Source organism: Curcuma longa, chromosome 2 (genome assembly GCF_044706935.1).
Source record: "Curcuma longa cultivar G26 ecotype Majalengka, Jawa Barat chromosome 2, ITB_CL_G26_1.1, whole genome shotgun sequence".
Taxonomy (NCBI): domain Eukaryota; kingdom Viridiplantae; phylum Streptophyta; class Magnoliopsida; order Zingiberales; family Zingiberaceae; genus Curcuma; species Curcuma longa.
In genome coordinates this window covers 10,134,738-10,162,296 of record NC_133862.1, presented here as the reverse complement: position 1 = coordinate 10,162,296, position 27,559 = coordinate 10,134,738, and the positions used below count along the sequence as shown (strand labels likewise).

Below are 27,559 nucleotides of genomic sequence, written 5' to 3'. Positions count from 1 at the left end.
GTGGCAAAATGAAATTCCAAATAGAAATGAGTGTGAGAAATAACAAAAGTGAAAGGGACAGAAGCTTCAATAATTAGCAGTTGACAGAAATAAAAAGAGAACAATTTACCTCTTATTTTGGCACTCTTGATGGGGATCCATTGTGAAGATGTTAATTTATTTCCTGTGGCAGTTCCAAGAGAATAAATGTTAAAGGCAGGCACAGCACATAAAATGTTAAATGGATTATAGTGCTTGAGAAGAAAATAATAATCCATGCAAACAAGAAATGGCTAGAAAGAAACAAGTAGTTTTTTGTTTATGGCATGCGTTTTAGGACTGCAACATGGAACGCTCATACTCTTTTACAAGTCAAGGCAATGTTTAGAGAGTCACATCACTTATAATATCAAGTCCATGATGATGTTTCATGTGCAGGATTCTTAAATGCAAGCATTCAACCAAATTATGACGCTTGTAATCTCCAATTCAGCATGTTGACTCTGCCAGGAGTTGATCTGAGAGACTGCCAAATAACTCATTCCTGCAAGAGTGGTGGGTTGATGACAGCCATTGGCATGGCAATATCATTGGACAACCTAACTTTCACTTGTCAGTGTTCCTGGCAGATGGCACACCAATGCATGCAGCAATGAGCCAAACAAGGATCACAGGGAGAATTCTGGCATCACAACACACATAGGCTGCATGACTTATGGCATTTTGGTAAACAAAATAAAACTCAAAAGTTCAAAAATCATTATGAGAAGGACAAAGGAGATCCCCATTTGATTAAACTGCATTTTAATCTTAAGTATCTTTACATGTGTAATCAAGAAACTATTCATTTCAAGTAAAAAATATAATATGATATGTCATTTCTTCCATTGATAATAACTAATTGCGTGGTAAAATATTGGAACTGCAGTTCATCTTTAGTTATAGCCTTGCCTTGTATTTGGGCCAAGGACAATGCAGACCATCGCGAATAATATAAGGGTATACATGAGAACACATAAACATGATAAAAGACACTTTAAATTTAGTTTAGTGCTTGAAGATGTAAATCTTAAGGTAGTCGTTAGTTAAAAAACAAGCATTCATTGTTCATCCTCGGTTCAGTTACATTTAAACCATTTTTATGTTCCACTTTTTCCCAATAACCTTATTTTGATTTACTTCTATATTATGGACCACTTGAAAACATATGGCAAGAATTCCCCCAATACTTCGACACTCAGAATTTTTTTTTTTTTGACAGTCAAGATTCATGTGATTAACTACACAACTTGACAATAGAACAGAAGTTTGCTTTTTTATTTAGAAGTATTCATTCTTGAACTAGACTTTTCCCTGTTTCAACACATTAGTTTCTTTTCATCCAAGAAAGCAATCCTTGGTATAGGTTTTGCGTCTAAATTTATGGAAATTTAAGGATTTTTGCAATTTTTCCTATTAGGTGTACAAATGGTGTATATTTCCACACATTTTTTATGATGTGTTTTCATATCGTGACTTTTTCACATAACTATCTAAGCTCTACATCAAGTTAAATAACAAGGGAATAAAAAGTGTGATATCAGGCTACTTCATGCAATTGCAGAGAAAAATGTGCCTAGGCTCTTTGAGTAACTCCACACTACTTGTTCCCACTGTTGGCAAACTACTGAGAGATTCAATGAACAATTTGTAGTAGAATGTGTAAGTCACACGAGATAAGGAAAGATGATGATGGAGGTGGAAGTTGAACAAGAGCACGCTAACATGAGAGATATGCTAATTTCATTTCACTGTATCAAAACAACACTGTGGTACCTGCTTCACTGGCAGCATTTATTGGGACATGTAAATTGCATCGCACCTTGTGCTTTGACTGGAATTTAATCCAAGCAAAGAAAAATATATGATGGAATAAGATCCACCTAACTGACCCCATTGCCTCGTTGTTGTAGCATTGCACACAAGGGTCACATAGTGAGAATGTTCACCATGAAATAACATGTAAAATCAAACAATGGTGTAGATGATTAAGATTACATAACACAATGGAAATGTAGAATTTGATCGAGTAACCAGGAAAAAAATGCCATACTTAAACGTCTCTGCAAGAGTATTGGTAGCACCTGACTAAGATAGTAATCAGTAGTAGGTTTTCTTGGAGGCTTTTCCGTTGACATCTTTTGGTCGGAAAATCGCTGCAAATAAAAAGATGTTGCATTAAGATATTTAGATACTTCGTCATTTTTCAACCCACCAGAGCGATGTGATCCATGGCGCAATCGTCGACCTCGAGCGCTTCGCCATCGCCGCAGAAGCATCGAGGAAGGAGGAGGCCTTGGCGGTGGAATACAGAGATGGGGATCCAGTCGATGGACGGCTGGCGATGGCGGAAGGCCCTTTTTAGTCCCACATCTGCGAGCTGCGGGTAGCGAAAGCGATCGGATTTGTATAAGAGCGAGGCGTGGTCGAGCGGTGAACCATACTTACCTGGACGGGGTCGACGGACGAACAAGAAGGTCCGTGGCCTAGATCAACGGCCTCCATTGCACGCAGGTGGCGCGTTGGTTTACCATCTCCCCAAGTGGGAGAGTGGACGTCATAATTTGTGATAGAGGGGGTACGCGCTTGCGCGGCCCCTGCCAATCTTTAGATAAATTTTTATGTATTTTAAATTTAATACTCTTTTATAATAAAGTGTTTATATTAAATTTTTGTTAAAATTAGGAAGGTTATATTTAAAAAATAAATAAATAAATTTATATTATTAAATTTAATAATTAATTAAATAAATTTAAAGTGTAAACATTTTAAACAAACTCGGAGTTAGATAATATCTAACACAATCAAATTTAAACTCATAAAAAAAAAATCAACTTTAAGTATTTATTTTAACAATTTAATTCATTTTAAATTTAATTTGATTATTTTATTAAATAAATTTTAACATCGTAAAATTGCTCTAAAACCATCATAAACCGAGATAATACTAAATTGCTCATGGTCCCCTCCTTCCTCATCTGTCTTGAGCCCAATGATAAGATCATAAGATTTGTAATTATAATTTAATAATAGAGCGTGATCGTATTTACAGTATGATTGTTGCCTATGAACCATTAAATTCGTTTCTTAGGTACGAAAGTTATTTTCATTGACGACTATGGGAGAAGGTATTTTATTGAGATTTAATTTTTATCTACTACAACAAATCTATCCCACAGTAGTCAACTTAATCATGTTTTGAAAGTTTTCATTCAAATACTAGGGGTTGAGACCCTAGTAGCTATTTGTTCATTTTAAGAAAAAAGTTTGATGGAAAATAAAAACTACGGTTTGATAGTATTTGACAAAGTTTGCATGATACAAATGCAAATTTTCAAACTATGGGTACGAGATAAGAAAAATACTAAATTATGTGGGTGGGGACGGTTGAAATTAGGGTGATAAATAAGACAAACTGAGTCAAATTTTACAATATTCAAACTTCAAATAGAGTCTAAAATGAATTAAATTTTTGAAATGATTGTTTAAATTTATATTGATTTCTTTTTTATAAATTTGAGTTTGATACATTTATGAGCTTGAGCTTGATATTATTAAGTTCTCAATTCAAAAACTTATTTAATTATTTAAAATTTTTATATTTAAAATTTATTTATTTAATTATTAAATTTGATAATATAAATTTATTTATTCATTTTGATATTTTTTAACACATTGACAAAAATTTATTAATAAATATTATTTATGAATATTAATAAATTAAATACATATATATTTAAATTTATTTATTTAAATTAATAAATTATTTAAATTTATATATTTAATTAATCTGATTTATATATTAAATAAATATAAATAAATTCTTACCCAATTAAACATCAAATTTATTCACAAAACTAACGTTAGTTCATTTACGACCTAACCGGAAAGATATTCCCGCCTGTAACGCCGCTTCATGTCGGAAACTCTGATATATGTCACATAACGTATCAACGCTTTTTCTCCTAAAATGGCATTCTCCAAATCCGATCGGCCTTCCCCTGGTGCGAGCCTCGCCCGCTTGCTGGTTTCCCAGGGCTCCTCTTCTTCTCCTTCCAGTCGCAGTGTCGCCGCGATCGGGGATCCTTTTTCGTGATCTGTTTCGGAATTGTGGCATCGGCGCCAGGGGATCATTCCTCGGATCAGACGAGCGTCGGTTGATCTGCTCGGATGGAACGGTATCGTGCTATTTTGTTTTGCAATGGCCTTGGTTTTTGATCTTGATCTTGTCCAATTGTTGGGAATCCGTCTGTTCGAGCTCTTTGAAATCTAGATTTTTGTAAGGGGGATGGAGTAGATGAAGAATCTATCTTTCTTCTTTGTTCGGGAACTTTCTGTTTGTGTGTTGATTTGAAATACGTTTGAACAAAAAACGGAATCTATCACTTACTGAGAAATATTGATTTTGATAGGACATTTGAGCTACTTAGCAAAGTGAAATTTGTCATCACTTTATTTGGACTGTGGTTGTGAGTCGAACGCATGTACACATATGCTTTCTTGAAAAGGAGATATGCAGGATTCTACTGATCAACATCAAGTTGGAGACTCGCCAAGAGGAACACTGCAGCAATCTCTTCGCCGTTTGAGTGGCAAGAAGTCCCCGACAGTAAAGGGTCAGCTTTCATCTCCAACTGTGTTTCCTGAAAAAAGAGGCAAGGCAAAATCATTGAAGAAGACTGATGCCAGTATCGCTATTGAAGATTCTGAGAAAGCAAAGCCGCATGAACACAGGATCGATATTGGGGATGAAAAATCTGATTTGTTAGGATATGTAGTTTTTAGCGGGAAGCTTACTTTGGATAAGAAGGCTAAAAGTTCCAGTGTTGATGAGCAACAGGAGTCAGGAACTTCAATCTCAAATGTATTTGAAGCAAAACTCACAAGCAAAGCCCTGATATGGGGTTCTAGTATTCTTAGCATCAATGAAGTTGTTTCCGTAAGTCAGTTGCTCTATTAGGTTACTCTTACTCATTTTTAATTAAAAAATCCCCTTATATTTAGTTGTAATTCTTTAGGTATCTTACCATGCTGGTGTAAGATATTTCACTATCCACGCATATCCCACTAAAAGGAGATCATGTGGGCTTTTTCTGAAACCACAAAGAGTTCAAAAGGATTTCCGCTTCTTAGCTTCTAGTTCACAAGAAGCTTTGCAATGGGTACAAGGTTTTGCAGATCAGCAATGTTCAATTAATAGTTTACCTCATCCCATGACTTCTAAAAAGCAGGAACCTGACATTGTTTCTGGCGAGCCTCTGTTTGATCTACCATACATAAGATGTAGTAGTCCATCAAGCATTCTTGTAATACTGAATCCTCGTTCTGGGCATGGCCGATCAAGTAAAGTTTTTCATTCAAAAGTTGAACCAATTTTTAAGGTGTGTGCAATACCATGATCATTTATTCTATTTCTGGGACTGTAAGATTTAATCTGCTCTGTTTATGATCTCATACCTATGTCCTTGACGAGTTTCTCTTGTTAATGTATTTTATTTATTCTTTATTTAAAATTTGTTATATTTCTTTGGATTAAAGCTATGTAAGCATGATGCAAACTATTTGTCGTCTTCACACTGTACTAGTAGTATCTGAGCTTGCTTTAACTTTGGTATAGAGAAGGGAATACCATTAATTAGATAAAGAATGAGTGGTTTAATTAGAGAGAGTATTGTATGATTGTCATGTGCTTCATATGCTAAATGGCACATATTATACAATTGTGGAGTGTTCCTCTAGACTTATGAATTAGAGTGTTTGATAATTAGAAAATAATTCATATAGGTTAATACAGTAGAGATATGAATGCTAAGGTGTATGTACGAGAGTAATAGAAAGTATAAGATAAAACATACTACAATATGATAACAATTAGGGTTTAAGATGTGAATGCTAATGTGTATGTATGAGAGTAGTAGAAAGTATAAGATAAAATATACTACAATATGATAACAATTAGGTGTGATTCTACATGAAGAGTTCAATGGAGGGATGAGATCTACATAGCTAACCAAAAATAGTTGGTCAGAATTGTAAGACAAAAGAATGATCTATATTAACTGTTGAAATGTTAACATAATGAAAGTTTAAGCTTCACATATATATTTTTTATATAGAATTAGAATTCAGCATGCAAGATTCTCACTATTAAACTATAGTGAGAATTTCTTTCTATATAAAATATATTACCATATCATGGCAAAAAATGTTACATTTACAAATCATCAAACTATCAAAGCATGTACTTGATGAAGGGTATAACTTGAAATTTCTCATCTATCAAAAACTGGTACCAGCTTGCAGGCTTCAAGATGGAAGTAGTTAAGACCACATATGCTGGTCATGCAAGAAACCTTGCTTCCACAGTCGACTTCAGCACATGTCCTGATGGTATGTTGCTAAGTTCATTCAACCTGATCTTTCTTCCAGCCTCCTTGCTCCTTATTGTGTTTAAAATCTTCTTCTAGGAATTGTTTGCGTTGGTGGTGATGGAATTGTCAATGAGGTCAGTTATTTGTTTCACATCCTGTGTTTTCTTATATATTCCTACTTGAATTTATGTTTATATAAGTTATGAGAGAAACAACAATAGCCTACTAAAAGAACTAGATGAATAAAGAGAATGCATCTTTGGTAAACTAAAAATCGAGAACAACTTCGCTAGTCTTGTAATCGATACACATGCATGTGGTCTCTTTTCAGATGTGCAAGATATGGAATCCAAATAAATGTTTTCTCATGATTATTTCTTGACTTGCACTACTGTTTTGTGATGGTGAATGGGCTGGATGTAGAAATTGGGGTCATGTTCGATTAGAAATGAGTCAAACTGGAGGCCACTGCTTCAACTGAGTTCAGGGAAATGAATGCACGTTTATGCTTGTTAGCTTAGAGAATTTTTCATATTTGAATGGCTGTTTTACAGTGCAATTGTCTAGGGTGCGAGCTAATTCTATAGTGCATAATTTGTCTACAAATGAGTGTCTGTGGTTTAGGATAATAAAAAATGGTGTTAAAAGACTTTCTGGAAGTTCTGCTAATGCCCAATTCCAAGTTTAATACCAAAATAAAGAAAGAAGATTTTCATGAAAAACAATCATTTAGTGATTGAGAAGATGAATAAATTAAATCAGTATACTAGATTCATTATGAGGAACCAAATCAGCATATCTGTTCCTATTGTACTGGAGAACCACTAATTACATTTTAATATTCTTCTGCATATTTTACCAGATTTCTCAGGATAAAGTCATATGCAAATGAATTGAGAAATTTTCAGCCTTTTGGCATCACTTTACCCACCTCTAAAGATAATTAATCTGAAACTTAGCTCTCCCAAGAAATGTTCTTGTGTTTGATAATTTCCTAGTATGTTTCCATGATTTCAGAAAAAGAAGTCAATTAAGCAAAGACAACATTACTATCTTATTATCTAGGCATTTCTTGTAACAAAGCTACTAATGTTGTAAGTTAACTAAATTTACATGTATAGAGGTTTGATGCATTAACCATTATGCCTTCTAATTGTTTCACAATGTTTTGATTGTAAGCTTTACTTTATTTTCCAACCAATATTCTTTCTCTAATATTTGCATGCTTCTCAAATGATCAAATCTACTTACTTTGTAAGTTGTAGAATGTTAACATTAATGGAAATTATTAGGGTTCATGACCCTAGGTACTTCCCTCTACCAATGTATGTTGTTCATCAATATAAAAATTAAAAGCTTGTCCTTGGTATTAAGTGTTTTTTACATTTGAGTTCCTAAGTCCATAATACTCCCCTCAGACTAATTCAAATATCTTATTGAAACTCATCTTTTTACAAATATTCTCACATCTAGAACTCCTTAAGGGCTTGGTTTGTAAATATGCTAGCTATTGGATCTTAAGAAACAATTGACAATTTTATTGGATTTCACTCTTTAAAATGAAGAGTCAATCAATCTCTATATATGTTGTCTTCTTATAGAAACTAGACTGTAGGACTATAGGCTATAAGCATGGCAACTTGATTATTACAATACAATTTTTGGGAGCTTGTTTCAACTCATTTTAACTTATTTCATCCAAATGAGCTCACATGTTAGTGCCATAATCATATATTTTGTCCTTGCACTTGATCTAGCTACAAAATGTGCTTCTTACTCTTCTACAGGATTACTTCTCAGAAGAACATGTGATCATTTCTTTGTAGGGGAGTTTTCCCAATCAATAGGGGTGAAAATTGAGGTTGTGTTGTTTTAACCATGTCAATATAAAAGTGTATAAAATAATATAAAAAATAATTTTACATGATCTAATATTAATAAAACCTTCTAATACAATAAAAGATTTAACAAAAAAGTCATTAAAGTTATTAAAATTAATTTAATTTTGTAAATGAATTAATTTTTTTCTTATTTATATGTCTGGGTCATACTTGTCATTTCTGATTTTGTCTTTGTTGACCATGTTTTTATCTAATTGGGTTACGTTGTGTTATTAGGTCATATCCAATATTGTCATCCTACCAATCAATATTAGTGTATCCCACAGTTTGGAGATGATCTCATGAAAATAAGAAACTTTCTTTGGAGCATTGTTATGATACCTTAGAATTCTTAGGTTTGCATCTCAGTGATCATGCATAGGGTTTTACATTAACTGCAAATGAGATTTTTTATCTTCTACTCCATTATAATCAACATGGTGCTAAAAAGGCTTGAAAAATAGTGTTAGGATGTATCGAAGTGGTGGTCATGGTGTATTGAATTGTTAGTTGAGGCATTGAACATTTTGAATCGAGTGGAGCTCTAGAGTTTCACCAAACAAGATGATGACATTGTGACAACTATTTCTTTTTTTTTTTTTTTAAAAAACATAGGAAATTCATTGAAGGATTTGGTTGCAGGTTTCTGTAGTAATCCAACCCAATAGATCGATCACCGCTTGATGATAACTTAGGTATGATTAGTCACCAACTATAGAAATCGAATGATGGAGATGACAAGGAATTGGTCCAACTGTTCGTGACTTGTGATGCATTTACATTTTCTGGGCACCCACACTCACTTATTAGAGGAGTCAGTGAACTCAAGGATGTGCAGGGCTGATGTGGAGTTTCGTTGGCAACCGAGCGGTGAACAATTATTGCAAGGAGGAATGAGATGTTCAGCGTAGTGATATGGTGGTGGACAATACTGTAGGAGATAGTGCGCTCAAGGATGTGTATGAGTTTGGTCCTTTGCTCTCCTTGTGGCTGAATTTTGGAATTGCGGAGATGACAGACGTGGGACATGGTCTGAGCAGCTTGCTACCCCTTTGCAAAGGAAGGGAGAGGAGATGATGATTTGGTTCTTGGTGCCTGAAATTATCTCACACACACGAGGACAACATGCTGTAATCAAGGAAGGCAGCACATGAAGATGAGGGAAGGGAAAGATCTAGTACAAACGTGATGGGGATTGCTTTCGTATCATGTTAACATTAATGGGAAACTTTTACAGATCATGATGCTAGGTGGTACCTTTGCCTATCTATATTGTTCATCACTTTGTATTAGGTGATTTTTACATTTGAGAGTCTAGGTCCATGACACAAAACATTGATGCTTAAAGCATTCTGCCTTCTTCCTTTTCATGTATGTATTTAGCATAAGCATTGGATATAGACATGGTACTCTCATCTGAATGATCTATGCCTAAACTATCTTTCAGTTACTCTTAGATCACATATGAATACCGTTAGTTTTCCCCTTTGTAATACTGCCTTTTTTTGCTTAAAAATTTTGCAGAGCCATTTTCTCTACACGATGCATAAGTTGCAATTAGATAACTTGCTGCAAGTAGATATTTCACCAAGCATTGATTCTTTGTAAATGCATAGTTTTGTGATGGCACAGGTTCTCAATGGGCTTCTAACTAGAGAAAATCAACAGGAAGCAATTTCCATGCCAATAGGTGTGATTCCTGCCGGTTCTGACAATTCATTTATTTGGACTGTTTTGGGAGTGAGAGATCCCATCTCAGCTGCAATGGCTATTGTCAAGGTACTGCTGATAGTTATTATGGTAATAACAAAAATGGAAGCAAAGATTGTGTTGGCTTTTATCAACTCTGTTAGCATGCAGTGCCCAGAAGATTATGAAAATTTTATTAAGAAAAAGTTGTACAGGTAGTTTTACTCAAGGACTCAAATATTGTGTTGTTTCAGTCTGCATGGTGAAACATCTTGTTCTGTTGGTTGACCAAAATTGGCACTATATCACGCATTGTAGTAGTACAGCTCCACAAATTATTTTTTATAGTGAAGACTTTTGGTACTTCATCGAAATATTATTTTCAGGAATTACCGAAGGCTGTGTGGTTTGTTAGTTAACTGTTCCTTTGAAGTAGTTTTAGCATAATTTTCAACAGTGAGTTTAATATTTTGATTCAACCAAGGTTAATGGTACAAAAAAATTATGAGAAATATACCAATTGATTCAAGTTATAATATTCTAGGTTATTATTATTTTATTGTTCAACTATTGTTGAAATTGGTTTCTTTATCTTATCAACTTATACCATTAATTGCCATGATTACAGGGTGGACTCACTGCCACTGATGTTCTTGTTGTTAAATGGATCCAGAATGGCATCACTCATTTTGGAACAACTGTTTCATACTTTGGCTTCCTGAGTGATGGTAACTTCATAAATTTGGTTTGCTTTCTATATTTTATTTCCTAACATTCTTGTACAATTGATCATGCTCCATTAGTTCTTGTCCTTTGGGTAATCTATACACTATGCTTCCATGCAGAGACAATCCTTATGCATTCAGTAGTGACATAACGAAGTTGGTAGTAGCAAAATTGACCTCTCTTGGAATGTGCTATTCTATTTGTATTCTGGAGATCCTCCTTATCTTACCTGTTAAATTTCTTTGAATCACTCTATGTATTTAAGTCCACAATCTTTGTCTGGGACTGCAACTGAACCTTAAATATTCAAACCAAAATTAGATATATGGCTTATAGCTACTGCCTAGTCTTCAACATAATACATTGAAAAGCATTTGTCCAATATATTGTGCGGAAGGATCGTTCAGCTATAATAATCATAGATCACTTGAGAACATTCTAGTATGAAGCCAGAACTTTTGTGGAGGGATCAGCTGCTAGCATCTCCATTAGTTAATATGCATTGTCATTTTCATTCGTATACAGACTGAATCAAACTAAGACCAATTGATGTATAAATTAAGTTTGAATTTATTTTTGAGATGTCTGTTTGTGCTTACTTTAGAGTTCAAATCATCTGCAGTCCTGGAACTCTCTGAGAAGTACCAGAAACGCTATGGTCCCTTGCGCTATTTTGTGGCTGGGTTTCTTAAATTTCTTTGCTTACCAAAGTACAGTTTTGATGTGGAATATCTCCCAAATACTAAGGTGGCAAGTCCGGAAGCAGAAAGTTCGGTAGAACAACATAAAATTGACATGTCAGACCTCTATCTGGATATAATGCGGAGATCAAGAAAAGAAGGCCTTACAAGAGCTTCTAGTTTATCTAGTATTGATTCAATTAGGACTCCTGGAGGTGACCTGGAAACTACTGGTAGCACTACTGCAAGCAGTGAGCCATCCGAGTTCGTCCGAGCACTTGATCCGAAGTCAAAGCGTTTATCCTTGGGGAGAAATTTAATGACTGAACCAGATGAAGTCCTTCATCCCCAGCCTCACCTATCTTCAAATCCAAACGGGCCAAGGACCAGATCAAAATCAAGAACGGATAGAACTTGGGCAGGTCTAACTGTCACAACTGATGCCAAAAGCTCTTGGGCACCTACCTCTTTGTATGACAAAGAAGACATTTCCTCAACTGTTTCCGATCCAGGACCAATCTGGGACTCTGAGCCAAAGTGGGACACTCAGCCAAAGTGGGACGCTGAGCCGAACTGGGAAACTGAGAAACACATTGAGCTGCCTGGGCCACCACTTGACGATATTGAATTAGGGATGAAAGAGGAGCTAGTTCCAAGCTTAGAGGAGAAATGGGTTGTTAAAAAGGGTCGGTTTCTTGCTGTCCTGGTATGCAATCTTTCTTGCAAGACCGTTCAGAGCCTAAGTTCGCAGGTGGTTGCTCCAAAAGCAGAGCATGATGATAAGTGTTTGGATTTGCTATTAATCAATGGAAGTGGAAGGCTGAGGTTGTTGAGATTCTTTCTGTATCTTCAGTTTGGTCGGCATCTTTCTCTCCCATATGTTGACTACGTCAAGGTATGGTAACACTGTCATACCTTTGTTTTTCTATTTTTTCGCTAATGATTCAGTGAGAATGAAGTTGCTATTCTAGAAACAAAAGTTTTCATTCCCAGGAATACTGAACATGATCAACAAACAAAAGATCCCTCAAAGAAATGACAATTCTCTTTTCCCTTTTCTAGTTCTGCACTTTTATATCTGCCAATCTTGTTCCTGGTATTGCAGGTTAAGTCCGTGAAGATTAAGCCTGCTGCAAACACTAACAACCGGTGCGGCATCGACGGGGAACTTCTTCGTGTAGATGGGCAAGCTCTGTGTTCCTTGCTCCCAGAGCAGTGCAAACTAATTGGTCGTCGTGCCAAGGAACAAGCTTAAAGCTGAGCACTTTTACGCCGATCAAAGCATCTACCGTCCTTGGCTACAGCACTCCTGTATATTTAAGTGTTTTTTGGCATCACAGTGAATGAATCCACACTATCTATCGTCCATGACCACTTCATTCTTCTATCCCTTCCCATATACGATTTTGTCTCCCTCGAATAGTCTACCAGATTGAACATTGAGTTCTTTTTTTAATTTTTAGTTTTTGTTATTGTTGTTGTATGTACACTTCTGTATTCCAAATCTAGTACCCAAATATCATATTACAGTTTTTTTTTTTATTAATTTAGGTATTTAATTTTTACGATTTAATTAATTCTGAAAGTGGACTATTCAGCTTCATAGAATAAATCACCCTTTGTTATCTTATATATAAAAGGTTTTTGATATATTACATTTTCATAATCAAGTTTACTGTTATATTTAATTTTGTTAAATATTTTATTTCTGTCTTCACTTTTTATTTATTTATTTATTTTAAAAACACCTAATGTAATTGTAAAATGCTTAAAACGTGTATATTTATTTATTTATTTAAAAAAGAGAGAGAGAGAGAGAGAGGACAAAAACAGGTTCAACTCTCATAATGATTCAAGTTGATGCATTAAAATAACGGATGAGACAAAATTGACTAATCCACATTTGAATTCAATTCAGATCTCAAATTTTGACCTGGTCAAAGAATTTGATTAGACCCGATCAATTGTCCGGTTCAAATTTAATCCGTCAAACCGGTTCAAAATACTGTGAATTTTCAACTCTCTGACTCGTCCGAAGTGGCAGAATGCAAAATGTCCAACTTTTTTGGAATAAATAATTTTAAAAATATCTTTTTAATATTTTATTAATTTTAAAAAACCTATAAAAATTATTTTTATTTTATAAATTGACGAACAACGTATTATTCTATTTATAAAGCAACGAATTTAATTATTCAGGAAAAGTTTTGATAATAAGATGATTTACGGGGGTTGAAATGCAAATATGGAAAGGTGTTGCCCTGGTCTAGAATCTCTAAAGACTCCACTCCCGATGCCATGGCGCTGCCATCATCACACGACCTGCCTTGTTCTTGATTTCGGAGTGAAATCGGGAGGCGGAGGAGGTGGGAGTGGGGGTCCTCGGGAAGAGACTGCGGGGCGGGTGGGCGGGGGGACGGGCGATCGATCGATCGATGTGGGTTTGGAATTGGGTGGGACGTGGGATCGGGAGCTTCATCGGCAGTGCGGCGGGCGGCGAAGGGGGGTGGATCTGGATCAGCGCAGAGGGGGTAGCCGGGCGGTGGCATGAGGGCGTAGTCGTCGTCGGCGTGACGGCCATGGCCGGACTCGCCCTGGCCGCCACACTCGTCATCTCGACGCGGAGGTAAAAGAAAAGAAGCAAAGCCAGAAGGCGCTTACTTTTTCGTTCCTTATCGTCCCGACGAGTAGCAGGTTAGAAAGAAATCGATTATTTGAGGGGGATAGAGAGAGGGATGCCGTAGATGAGCGCCCTCCGACGAGCCCATACTTCTTCGTATTCACCATCTTCGTCGTCGCCTAAGTCGTCCTGGATCTATTTGAGATCGCTCCTCATTGTTGCCTCCTCACCTGTTCCTGATCGGTGAGTCCCCTTCTCCCCTTCTCTTCAATGCCTTTTCAGTTCCTTCTTATTTTTCTCTGAAGCATCGGTTGGATTCCAATATAAATCTTCATTCTCCGCATACACCTAGAGAACACCAGAAGATAATAGTTAAATGTCTTTCGTTCCTTCATTATCTTCTCACTGTCATGTTCTTCCTCTAGGGTTTGCTAGAAATTGATTATGATTGATGGCTGTTATTGTTCTTAAAAATAGTAGGAAAAGTGACGCTAGCCTCGTTGAACGAGATATTTAGGGCATACTATTTATTATATGAGAGATTGAGATGAACAAAAATTATCTTCATCTATCGGAGTAATAACTGTTAACTTCTTCAAGGAGTTCATTACAACTAGTGCTTCCTCAATTTTATCAGAAAGGGCCCAGATGTCAATTAACATTCTACTATGTCAGCTCTACCTCTATAATGGATCTTGTTATATTATGCCTATGTCAATTTTGTGTTTGGAATTTTTACCTGTTTAGCGTTAGATCACCTACACAATACCATAATTTTGAGTGTTGAATTGCCTTCTGGTCACTTTTGGTTGATATTAAACTCTTGTTCACTTGTCTATTTGGTCCCCTCAGCTACCAGCACTTTTTCTTTCTGTTCTCTTTGAGCTCTTGTATACTTGTCTATATTGTCCCTTCAGATATTGACGCTTTCTCTCTTTTTTTTTTTTCTGAATAGAATCATTGCGCTAAGTACTATTGAATTCAAGTAGTATAGTGTATGGAAAACAGCTTGAATAACTTGTTTGCCCATAACTTTGTGATGATGTCATCAACCATTATCAAATAGTAGCAATCCTTTTGGTTTCAACTATTCCTTGTCCCTTATTTCTTTGATCTTTCTACTCATGTTCATATTACTAAACTTAAATCTCTAAAATTTAACCAACAAACTATCAGCAGTCCCAATTTCATAGCTTAGCAAGGCTTTGATGTTATTATATTTGCCAAGAGTTTGAGACAAAGCTTCTCTTTTCCATTTGTAAGTTTGGATCGCACAATGAAAGCACTGAACAAGTTAGATAGGAGGAAAGGGGTATACCATGCATGAAATGAATATTATAACTTTCAGCTAAAGAGCCACTTTTTGTGCTTCCCTTGTATCCTATGTGCTGCCTGTGTATGAGATACATGGTAGATGCGAGTACTCAAAATCAATTTCTTCTAGTTAGTGATTGCACCTTATTTTACTGTATCTTTGGATGTGGAAAAAGTTTTATTATCTTCTTGTGTAGTAGGATGCAAAATTTTCAGCAAGTGAACATCAGATTGAATATAAGAGTGAAATTTCCTATCAAAACATTGAAACAGCTACAGCTTTTGTATGCCATCTTTAGCCTGTGCAATCTTATTGAGATATTCTTGGTTACAGATTTGATTGATGCTGTATGGTTCCATGCGGTATATCTATAGTCTAAAATCCTGCACTAAGTGGTAATGATTATAATAACAAATAGGATTGGTGTGACTGAATGTCTTTGTAACTATTGTGTTAATTTAAGAACCCATGGGCATTTGTATCAGGTCCTACTCTCCTAAATTTATAGGACCAGTATGTTTACCAAGGTTTTCACTTGTGTCATTGTTGACGTTCCTCATACCCACTACTCAAATCTAAGAACTTTCATTCAAGTACATGCTTTATCTAGTAATCACCCATCTAGCTGATAGCATTTTTCATGTATGATGATATGGGTGCTCCTTTCACCAGACTATAGTTACTAGCTGAAATTGAAATGACATTTGAATATACAGAATAAATATTAGTTATCAGTGGGAGATAAACCTGGAATGCATTTCCTGCCCATGCCAGATATGTTAACAAAAGAAGGCCGATAGGTAGTAGCCAATCTGAGAATTAGTTGGCCAAAGTTGCATGTAAGAAAAAAATGTTGGATGTTTTTGCAAGTTCATTTATTCAACTTTTATTGTTTGGGAATGAATGTATCATCCTTTTTTAAATATTAACTTGTTTACCCTCTTCACCATTTAGTCCTTTCATAACATTGCCATAGTTTTTCAGAGGCAGCCTTCGGTCACCATGGTCTCGAAGAAAAAGGAAGAATCCCCTTGCTAGGCACCAGTGGAACAATTTCTTCACCTCTGATGGAAAGCTTCGTGATGGTGGGATTAAGTTCTTAAAGAAAGCTCGTATTGTAGTAAGAATTGCCTCTACTATAATGTCACTTTTCAATACTCATATTAGTTGTATGATATATTTTGACAAAAAAAATTGAAGCAATTACTTGTGATTCAGGGAATTGACCCAAGCATCAGGCCTGAAGTCTGGCCTTTCCTTCTTGGAGTGTAAGAATCTAAGCCATATTTTCTGATCAGTTTTATACCTTGTTTTGCCTTAAAGTAGGTTGCAAAGTTTAATTTGCATTGTCTTTTTTTCTTAATTCGGAACAATTTTTTTTTTCTTTTGACTACTAGCTTTGTTAGGGTTTTATTTCATGTTAATTATCTAATTCATTTTTCTTTTGCATTTAGTTCTTATTTTAAGCTTGTATCCTGTTTCACAAAGCATTTGCATCATTTAGGACATATACATTATGCTGATAGGTGCAAATACAAAGTATGCCCCCACCATTAATAGTTGGCTTTTAATATCAGTAAAACAATAGTTTAAGTATGTCTTGAGGATTTAATCAAATCCATCTGTAAAACATAGCTTACGTCAATGACAAATAACGAAATGCAAATAAGTTTCTAAGAGCTAACCAATATATTAGCACATAGTGGATATCCAAGAGCTATACAAATTGTTGGTCCTTAGGAACAAAGTTGCTTATAGGGAACAAAATGGAATGTAACAAAAACTAGAAAAATAATTATTGCTGTTTTATAAGTAGTTCTAACATATGTAAAGCTTCTATTAACTTGAACATTTGTTCATATATGTTAATTATTATCTCACTTTCTTATTGTTGAAACCAGATTTAAATAGTCATTTATAGTCCTCAGTTTCTAAAGACTCTTTTCTGCAATACAAGCTTCATGCTTATTTTCTTTACACACTCATCAATTAGCTAATATCATTTTTAAATTGTATGCGGTAAATAAATTTTTCTTTAAGATAATTCATAAGTTGATCTAGCAATAATGTGAAAAGATAGGTAAAAAGCTGACCTTTCCTCCCTTAAATGTTAATCTACAGTTATATCATTTGGTGGACTGTATGTGATCTGAAGTCCAAACAATAGTAACTGCATTATCATATATATCCTTTGTAATATCAATATAAATATTTTTTTCTTAAATATGTCATTATAATTGTCTAGGGATTTGATCATAATTTTTTTTGTCTATAAATTTAGTTTCTCCTTTATGTATATATTGATGTATTATTTAATAGAAATGTTAATGTGCTATGTATTGTCTCTAAATTTAGATTTCGTGCTTTTAACCTGCCAAAGAAACTTATTCAAGTAGTTGTAAATTTATGATCAATAATACACTAGTATGGTAGATATTATTGAGTACATACTATATCTTAATATCTTGTTAATTACTTTACCTCTACATATTAATTATATGTTATACATCTGTCTTCTTCCTCCAAAATTCCTTTTCTTTATCCAAGGAGTCAGTACTCTTTTTTGCCAGAAAGGCCTTCATTTTCATGGTTGCTGCCTATTCTATTACCTGCTGACATATGCTACATGTTTGTTCTCGTCCTTGTAACATACACTACCAATTTTTTAATTGTTATTAATGTTTTACTTAACGTTATATTGACAAATCTTGTGTGTTTGTATTGAAAAATACCATTGATAGGTTCAATCAATAAAGTTAAAGATGTGAGCGGTAGAGGTAGACAAAAATGAATATAGTTAACACAATTAAAGATAATTTAAAAGTTGTGAATGGTATTTCAAGTTGCAACATAGGATTATATAAAGTTTATCTGTGGGACATGATCTATCTATCACTGATCTGATGCTGTTGCTTCCGGTGTTTTGTGAACCTAATTTTACATTTTCTCATGCAGCTTTTCCTTTCAGAATTGCTTAAACAAAAGCCTCAGAAATTTCAACAGTGGAGGAAAACGATGGGATTTTTTTTATGTTTTTAGAAAAAAGAACTTAGAAAAGAAATCTGTTATTCTTCACCTATATGCTGATTTCTCATTCTTACTCTTGATTCAAGGAGATGTCTGATTTCCCAAACGGATTTATGATCTGCCAAAGTTGATCGTAATACAACTGTGCAGCTTCATAATGGACATACTAATTTTAAGGCCTATGATTAGAGTTGGAACAATATAAAGCTTAAGGTGTGCAAAGAGGCCAGAGGGAGACAAAGGGAAAATGATTACAAGATTTACACGGTTCAGACATTACTAACCACATGATATTGATTAGAGCTCAATGGTAGAATAACATTCATATAAGAAACGTACATCATCAGCAACATTAAGATAGATATTGAACAGTTTATCTTTTGATGAATTCGTCCTGTAAATTTTATAGACCTTCTTGGTAAACAATATCTTGAATGATAAGAAAGATAATTCAGGATTTGCACAAAATAGGTTATGGCATTTTGAATGCTGTTCCAATACTTGATAAGATTTCGACTATTTTGTGTTGACCTTACATTACAAATTGCCACCAATATGCTTGTGCTTCCCAACCTGGGGCATCCTCAAATTCCTTTGTCCAATTCTATAAGGTCTAATTTGCTTCCAGAAACAAACAAATAAAAAAACAGTTTTGTTCTTGATGAAACAGATTTAATTAAATATGCAAAGGTATATATATATATATACACTTTACATTGTTTGTGGGAATCGCATTGTGAAATAATTCATCTATAGAATCCCTCACCCAAAGTTATTGTCACTATGAGTCTGCTATTAATACAACCTTGGTCTGTGGGCTGATTGCCCACATTGTGTCTAGATGACATTCTGTTTCAGAAAGTAGAAAAAAAAATGTCATATATGCTCTTTTCAGTAATCCATTATGTGAATTTATTTGAAGATTTAAAGAATTACATGGACAAGTACTGATCTATGTTTCTTTGACGTGTAGCTATGACCTGAGGAGTTCAAAGGCTGAAAGAAATGTTGTTCGAGCACATAGGAGGTACATGTTCCACTCTGCTAAGCAAATATCTGTCATGACTTGCATTTTCTTCTCGTTACAGTTTATGAATATGGTTTTTTCGATGGAAAAAGTTCCTTTATTATGCTTCCTACCAGATTTAATTGCTATGTTCTTATTACAGGAAGGTATATGAAAAACTTAGAAGACGATGTTGGCAATTGTTAAATCCAGGCGATGATAGTGGCAATGAGCTAAATGAAATGAGTGAAACCAAATACAGAGACAGTCCTAGAGTGTGTGAATCTGTTTGCTCGAGTGTCAGGGAATCCCTTTCAATTGGACAAGTAAGCTCATTCAGTGGCACTTTGGATCATGTGGCCCATGAGGAAACAGGTACACCTGGCCATGTTATCGTGGAAGAAGATGAAAATAGTGGGATCACTTGTGCAGATGTAGATGCAGATGCCGATGCTGATGATACAGAATCTTCTTACAGTGAATCCTCTAGTGATGAAGAACCTAGCAGCACTCTAATGTCCCCCGCTATACGACTCAGTGAAGCTGATCCTAAACTTGCCAAGATTGCTTCTTCAATCGGAGAAATCCCCAAAGGTAGCCAAAGAGCTGAGAATTTCACAACATGGCAACGCATCATGCGACTGGATGCTGTTCGAGCCAATGATGAGTGGAAAATTTATAATCCGTCCCAAGTCAATGTTTCCAGAGACAAGGCTATTAAGTTTGCTACCTGCATCAGCTTGAAAGACTATGAGCACTTGGAGCCATGCCGAATTTACCATGCTGCACGTCTAGTTGCGATACTGGAAGCCTACGCGCTCTACGACCCTGAAATTGGCTATTGCCAGGGAATGAGTGACCTTCTATCTCCCGTACTCGCTGTCATAGAGGAAGATCATGAGGCTTTTTGGTGTTTTGTTGGATTCATGCGGAAAGCTAGGCATAACTTCCGACTCGATGAGGTAGGCATCAGGAGACAACTAAGCATCGTCTCTAAGATCATCAAGTCAAAGGATGCTCACCTCTATAGGCACCTGGAGAAGCTCCAAGCTGAGGATTGCTTCTTCGTGTATCGAATGGTGGTTATCATCTTCCGCAGAGAGCTAACCTTCGAGCAGACTCTCTGCTTGTGGGAGGTTATGTGGGCAGATCAGGCGGCAATTCGAGCAGGGATTGGGAAATCCATGTGGGGAAGAATCAGACTACGAGCTCCGCCCACTGATGATTTGTTGCTCTATGCGATTGCGGCATCAGTCTTGCAGAGGAGGAAGCTGATCATCGAGAAGTACAGTAGCATGGATGAGATTCTCAGAGAGTGCAACAGCATGGCGGGGCAGCTCGATATCTGGAAGCTTTTGGGTGATGCACATGACTTGGTGGTGAGCCTTCACGATAAGATTGAATGAGTGCTAGCTAGGTCATCGTTCCTCCTCCATGCTGACTTGTAGTGTCTATTTAGTTTTAGTCGGTTCTGGTTCTATTTCTATCGATTATTATCTCCACGTCGTCTATCGGCTTTCAGAGGCTCGAATTGAATTGTTGCTTCACGCTTCAAACAAGGCATTTCGTGCTTTATACCTGATATAATCATTTAGATAAGATCTCATATGATGTTGTTCGTGTTTGCATTGAACGGAAAGTTTTAGCATGTTCTTTTTCAGGTATGGGATCACGGTGGAAGCTTGATTTCTTTTCTTGTTTGTCTATTTAATTGAAGGTCGCATTTTATTATGATCCGATGGCTTTGAATTGTGAGGTTTTATGATGTTTGTTTCTTATTCGTCACTGAGAATCCCAATAAAAAGTTAGGAGCTCGAATTCTTTTCTTTTTTTTTTTTCATTTGCCTAAACAAGTACTCCGTTTAGGTAAATAAGTTTACTTTTATAGTTTATATATATCATGAGTATTCTTTTTTAGTTTATGCATCCAGAACATTGGGAAACTAAAGTAGCTGAGGATATTTTTCAAAATAAAAATAAATACAGAAAAAAAAACTAGGATAAGTATCTATTACCAATGTTTGGTATTGTTAATATTTGGAATCACTCAAAGGTTATGCCAAATGTTGAAATTAGTAATAGAAAATTTTAATTTAATTAAATACCATGTCACCAATAACCTCTGCTTTGGCAGAAATTTTCCAAGTTGTCGGATTTTTTTTTCAGAAAATCCCCGGAAGGAATCTTGAGGCCTATCCCCCGATCGCAATGAATTCTTGTCTTCGTAAAGACAAATTTAAAAACATTTTGAAACAGGCGTGAACAGAAAACAAGCATATCACAGAAGTATCGAAGTAATATTGGAGAAAAATAATTACAGTGCTAGATTCCATGGCAGGACAAGCTCATTTCATCTGTCTGCAATCAATGATGTCTCTGGCAACCATTTTAAAGCGGGTTGAGAAATAAGCCTGTCTGTAATTTAAAATTGTAAGAGGTATTTCATCTACCGAAGTAATTAATATATTTCATTTGGGTCAACGAAATATTTTAACAGACGAAGTACACTTCAAACAAGATAAGCAAACGACCGTCGACAAAGGAATGAAGATAACATCAACCAGCCACAAGATCATGTCCATGTCTTGCAAAAACTACTAACTACTACTACTACTACTACTACAACTACTATTGAGGATGTTCTAGGAAATTGAAATACCATCAATAAAGATCGTCCTGACATTCATTTGATGGCCGCGTTGCAAAATGCTTCTTCAAGTCTATTTTACCGACGTCGAGGAGAACGGCTGCAAACGAGAAGCAGCAGCAGATCAGTTCCAAAGGACATCAGTAGAAAGTAACAGAAGCAAAAATATTTTTAAAAACAAATCATAAACTGCTGGATGGGGCATGTGACGCACAAGCACCTGATTACAAAAAGTTTTGCTGTCCTCACCTCCGACTACGACCGTACTCGGGACTCCTGCTCCTACCATATGAGGGAGCATCATACCGGTCATATAGAGGACTCCTAGCTCGACCGTAGTCTGGGCTCGGGCGACCCCTTCGGTAGGCAGGGCTGTCTGAACGTCCATAGCCACCATCGTGCCTATCGTGCCCACCACCTCTTCCTCTTCTCGGGCTATCACGTGGTTCGCGGTCACGGTCGCCACCATCGTCATCATCTCTGAAGGCATACTCGACTGTCACCATCCTGTCTAAAATCTTGCTGCATAACCAATAGGAAAATATACAGAGAGTAAGCACTAATCAACGGAAAGGTAGGTTTTAGCTTAAAACAATTTATTGCGATAGAAAAATTCAGGCAAACGGGTATTAAGTGAATTACATCAAACAGAAATTAGAAACCGAAACATAGTAAAATAAACATAGTGCAAAAATACTTGTTTTGAGATTTGTAAGGAATTGGAAAATGAATTTTTCAAAGGAAATAAGCAATGGGTAAGAGATGCAATTTGCAAAGTAATTTTAATTAATTTTAACAAATGTCCTAGTTATTTTTCTTTAATTGTCCTAGTAAGATGTCAAGGTTCAATACTCTTTACTTTAATAGAAATAATTTTAATTTAGCTAGAGTTTAGCATCTTTTAGATGATATAGGTTCTTTCATTTGGTAAAATATTATTAGAATTATTGCGTCTCTCAATTGGTGTAATATTGATTAATGAATCTTTTCTTTGATAATCCATCGTACACATGTTGAGATAGTTACCCCTTCATTAATTTTTGTCCCAGGTTCCTGTGTTGTTGTTAGAAGACTCAATATTTGATGTTGTAAATATTGTGTTGTAGATTATAAGTAAACTAATAAGATGGTCTAATACACAACCAAGCAACAACAGCTGTAGATGAATTATGAAACATTAAGAATAAACAAATAAAACTATGAACTATAAAGAAGGAATTAGAACTACAAAGATCAAACATATAAACTGCAGCGACCCATGAAACTCATTCAATATAAAGATAACTTATTTAAGCAAATGCAAGCACAAACATTATGTCAAACTTAGCAAATAGAAATTTTCAAGTAACGATGAAACAACTGACCTCATGTTGGTGTTATCAAGGGCTTTGGTTGCTTCCTCCTGGGTCTTAAACTGAATAAATGCAAAGTTCCTTCTGATCCGAACATTAGTAATCGTCCCATAGGGTTCAAAATGCCTTTCAAGATCTCTAACTCTTGTACGAATTGGGTCAAAATTGATAACAAACAAGGTTCTAGTAGGTTTTGTATTTGCTGCTGGTCTAGAACTGTCACGATCTCGCCCACGTTCTCCTTGCTGAAAAATTATGCCAGTGAAACATGAATAGCAGAAAATATGCAAAAATGTTAATTGAATTTGAATATCTACAAATTAATGTGGTTAGTATCACTATATCAATTGCACATTCTGAATCAATATCTACGGTTCCAATTTGGGTCATAGGGTTGAGTTGAGGTGATTAATCCAAAACTTTGGACAGATGGATCCTATGATCTTCTGATAATAGGAGGTACCTGTAAGATTCTTGCCTTCGTTATCAAGGCAGGACAAACAAATAGACAGATGAGGGCTGTCAATTTTTAAAGTCATTGCAGAAAGTCAAGGTCATTGATGCAATATTATTTTAGATCTTCGTTTGCTGGAGAAGTCAGATTTACACTGGCTGGAGACTGGAGTTGCTTTTATTTTATTTTTCTGAAAAAAGGTTCTACAATCTGTATCCTAGACAACCTTAGAAATTAATATAATAATTTCTACTATGTTAAGATCATTTTTAGGTTAATATTACACCTATGGATCAGAAACATTTTAGCAGAAACATCTCCCTACAAATTGATTCATAATGGCATTTATTCAAGTATGTCTTACTCAAAGCAGAAATGGAAACTCAGCTGAATCTTGGCGATATTTTTAAACAATAGCAGAGGTTTGGTGAAGAGGTATGTGATAAAAGACCCAATGAAATATTGCATAAGTTAAAATTACTTTTCATTTATTTGTCTAATGGAATCTCAGAATTTAAAAAAAAAACACAGTTGAATTTTTCTTCCATGTTTTCATTATCCAACAAATATTTATATAGACATAAACCTAGGATCTCATTGAACACTCAAAAAAATTATGATGATCAAATTTGTTAGATAATATTTTCCACCTGTACATAAAACAAATTCTACCATAGTAAAATAAGAAGAAAAGTTACATTACCCTTGACCACTCAACTGACAGCCTGCGTCGACTATAACCAAAAGGTATACCATCAAGTCTGTGTATGGCATCTTCTGCATCACGTTCATCATCAAAATAAACAAACGCATATCCTGCCACAATAAATTATAAAATCCAATGAGGAAAGATACAAGAATAGTTTGATATTTCCAATTTTTCTTCTTGATAGTACTTTGTGCAAAATAGAAACATAAAATTATACCTGCAAATTATATGTAGGCCTTAAGAACATAATAAATCTAAACAAAAAGTTCTATAATGCGAAATAAGACATAAAGTCATACAATTCAAACCCAGATAGAAGTCATCACTGAACATGCTTCCCTGTGAGTAGAGCAAGTGTTCAGCTGGCATGAAATGATGACATCTGAGGACATGGCATGATGATACATTCTGTAGACAGGTAATGATGGTATTATCTGATGGCATGGCATGATGGTACAGATCCTCAACTATCAAGCTTGGGCAACAACTTTGGGCAATGCAAATCTTATCATGTGTTTGTTTGATGTATATGATGAAAGTCAGTTGCCTATTGATGGAGTTGATGTTCTGAGTTCTGAGAGAAAGATTTCCTTTGACATGGATGGTTTTCAAATAGAACCTGGAGAGCCTAGAAAAAGCTCTGCTTCCTTAGTAGTTCCTGCGTAAAAGCAAACTTTTAAAATAGGCATTCTTCACCAAGTTATTACAATTCTTGATCCTTGCAAGAGAATTCACTCTCATCGTGATTGAACACATGAATATTGAACAAATCATGTTCCCAGTCAATAATGCTTAAGAATTGTTTGTTAATTTATGAAACATCTTAAGCCTGAATATTTTTGAGATAGCTTGCTATGGAAAAAAAAAACTACAAACTTAAAGAGATCCAGTTAATTTATAGTGACATGCTGACATGATTAAGTCACCAATAGTTTTAAAACCAAACTGATATAATTGTGTGACTTAAAAGTTGTACGTATTAATTGTTCATCATATGTCCCATAATATTACTTATTGTAAAACAAGATTTCCAATTAAAGCAATATTTGAATGCTCTTACATATGTAAGATTAACGAAGTGACCAGCACACAGTACTTCCTCCAAAGCAACATTTTGGGAAGCTCATCATACAAAGCATTACCAATGAAAAAACAGGGGGGGGATTTCCCATGGCCCAACCCTAGTTTCCGTAGAGAAAATATAACCTAACCATGAGAAATGCTAAGTTCTACACTCTTATTTACAAAAGAAGGTGCATTATGCTACTTCAGAATGAGACATCATGAGAACATATCATGAACAAAAGCATAGATTGCAAATACATTGTGCTTTCACATAAGATACCAATGGCGACTTGGTTATTAAGTAGAGTATTAAGATATAATATAAGAAATGTGATATACATATTTATTTCAGAATAGAAATTAATCAAAATAGTTACTCATTTAAAAATACACTTCAAATACTAATATTAATATTGATGTATATAATTTAATTATATTATTAAAATATTATTTAATTTTGTTAAGATTAATCCCTGTTCTCTGCTGCTTATACTCAAGCTAATAGAATTCTTCACCAATATATCTCCATGAAACCACAATCCTCTACGAACAAACTAGAATGCCAGTTTAAAACTTCACGACCTCATCAAGGCTCACAGTCCAACTTCTAAGTTAAAATCTCTCTTACTCAGATAGCACTGTGTCATTGCACAAACAAAATATGCCTTGAGATTAAATCATCTAGATTGGGGACCTAACTCGCTAACTTGGGCTCAATCATTTACCAAAACCTATAAATCCAACTCAATGTTATTTCACCCAGACAAACACACACATCTCCTTGATTAGCCCTATATGGAGAAAAACTAGTAAGTCAACAATTGTTACAAGATCTAAAGGAGAACATCAGGAACGAGAATATAAAAATAAAAACATGGGTATACCATTGCCTAAAAACAGTCTTCATGGAGACGGTAACATCGATAACTCACTACCATTCCTCCAAAGGTGTTACGTAAGCCGAAAACAAATGTAAATAGCAAGGAATGGAGAGCAACATACCAGACTTCATGTCGATGCGATCTACCTTTCCATACTTAGAGAAGAGTCGGTCAAGATCCGTATGGCGAGTATCGTTGTCGAGATTTCCACAGAACACAGGCCTCATCCTCCCCAGCCAAATCCAAAGCAAATCTGCAGGCGAGCAGGAGGCAAAACTCAGAAAGAGTTAACAGAGAGCGAGGCTGCAGATCGAACAAGCTAAAGGAAGGAACCCTAACCGAAGGAGAAAGATTAGCCCGAAGCAGCACTGGAAAGTGGAAACCCTAGCGAGAAGCACGTTGCTTCGAGGCGGAGTGTTGGCCCAGGTCCCGATCCAAAAGTAGCGAAAAGTTCTTTGGAGGTCGCTTTAAATAGGGATGTAAATCTGGGCCGGGCTTGAGGTTAATTGGACGGCCCAAAAGCAATAACACAAGTCGGCGAGGAGTTAAATAATTGGTTTTTTTTAATGAAAATGATTTTTTTTTACTTAATATAAACAAATAAAGATTTCATAGTCTTTGAGCTTGGGCCCGTTTGGGTTGGCCAATCGAGCTATAAATTTAATGCAAAAAATCATTTTAAAAAACTAATTTATAATATGAAAAATAATTAAAAATAAAATTTTGTATATTTATTTTAAAAACTGTGTTGATAAATTAGTAAGTTTTAAAAATTTTATTATCTTTACAATGGATTAAAAGGACAATGTAAAATTTTTATAAAAAATAATTAAAACTTGTGCCAGCGAGCCTCTTGTGCTATGATAAGGTTGTTGGATGTGTGCACAAAGGTTGAATATTGGAAAAAATAAAATAAATGTAAATGAGTCAAGAGGAATACTGAAACATGTAGAAGCAGTTGTGAGCAACAGAGTAAACACTGAGAGTTTTGAGCTCATCATGTATTTTCCCTATTATCCCTAATAAACAAGCATGAACACTTGTTTACAAGCTCCACATAGAGCTAATAGATTGTTTGATTGATAGAGGTAGCTGAGTTGAGTGCATGAATTTTTACAT

The 27,559-nt window shown here is 35.3% G+C and overlaps 3 protein-coding genes, 1 long non-coding RNA gene and 1 other non-coding gene across 9 annotated transcripts; 3 read left to right on the top strand and 2 right to left on the bottom strand.

Moving 5' to 3' along the window:
• Positions 1-467: 467 nt before the first annotated feature.
• Positions 468-2,336, bottom strand: LOC141816272 (uncharacterized). Its single transcript, XR_012600673.1, has 3 exons — positions 2,267-2,336; positions 1,902-2,174; positions 468-661 (listed from the first exon to the last, which is right to left on the bottom strand). It is a non-coding gene; the product is annotated as an uncharacterized LOC141816272 (long non-coding RNA).
• Positions 2,337-2,458: 122 nt separating this feature from the next.
• Positions 2,459-2,618, top strand: LOC141822584 (U1 spliceosomal RNA). Its single transcript, XR_012601313.1, has one exon. It is a non-coding gene; the product is annotated as a U1 spliceosomal RNA (small nuclear RNA).
• Positions 2,619-4,028: 1,410 nt separating this feature from the next.
• On the top strand, positions 4,029-12,910 carry LOC141816372 (sphingoid long-chain bases kinase 1-like). Of its 2 annotated transcripts, none has more exons than XM_074704167.1 (9): positions 4,029-4,196; positions 4,431-4,957; positions 5,037-5,399; positions 6,315-6,408; positions 6,486-6,523; positions 9,938-10,048; positions 10,587-10,686; positions 11,307-12,259; positions 12,470-12,910. In XM_074704167.1, the coding sequence occupies exons 2-9, from the start codon at positions 4,532-4,534 to the stop codon at positions 12,617-12,619; spliced, it is 2,235 nt and encodes a 744-aa protein (XP_074560268.1). In that variant the 5' UTR covers positions 4,029-4,196; positions 4,431-4,531; the 3' UTR covers positions 12,620-12,910. The 2 variants fall into 2 exon arrangements, with proteins under 2 accessions (XP_074560268.1, XP_074560262.1); XM_074704161.1 differs by having other exon boundaries at positions 9,902-10,048.
• An 889-nt stretch (positions 12,911-13,799) lies between these two features.
• On the top strand, positions 13,800-20,938 carry LOC141816384 (rab GTPase-activating protein 22-like). Of its 2 annotated transcripts, none has more exons than XM_074704173.1 (5): positions 13,800-13,990; positions 16,284-16,419; positions 16,518-16,567; positions 19,300-19,353; positions 19,496-20,938. In XM_074704173.1, exons 1-5 carry the CDS (start codon positions 13,800-13,802, stop codon positions 20,736-20,738), a joined length of 1,674 nt encoding a protein of 557 aa, XP_074560274.1. In that variant the 3' UTR covers positions 20,739-20,938. The 2 variants fall into 2 exon arrangements, with proteins under 2 accessions (XP_074560274.1, XP_074560278.1); XM_074704177.1 differs by having other exon boundaries at positions 13,866-14,227.
• Positions 20,939-21,777: 839 nt separating this feature from the next.
• On the bottom strand, positions 21,778-26,862 carry LOC141822152 (serine/arginine-rich splicing factor RS31-like). Of its 3 annotated transcripts, none has more exons than XM_074709586.1 (6): positions 26,780-26,862; positions 26,562-26,693; positions 24,489-24,601; positions 23,344-23,576; positions 22,194-22,501; positions 21,778-22,079 (listed from the first exon to the last, which is right to left on the bottom strand). In XM_074709586.1, the coding sequence occupies exons 2-5, from the start codon at positions 26,665-26,667 to the stop codon at positions 22,225-22,227; spliced, it is 729 nt and encodes a 242-aa protein (XP_074565687.1). In that variant the 5' UTR covers positions 26,668-26,693; positions 26,780-26,862; the 3' UTR covers positions 21,778-22,079; positions 22,194-22,224. The 3 variants fall into 3 exon arrangements, with proteins under 3 accessions (XP_074565687.1, XP_074565686.1, XP_074565685.1); XM_074709585.1 differs by having other exon boundaries at positions 22,200-22,501; XM_074709584.1 differs by having other exon boundaries at positions 22,229-22,501.
• Positions 26,863-27,559: the final 697 nt, after the last annotated feature.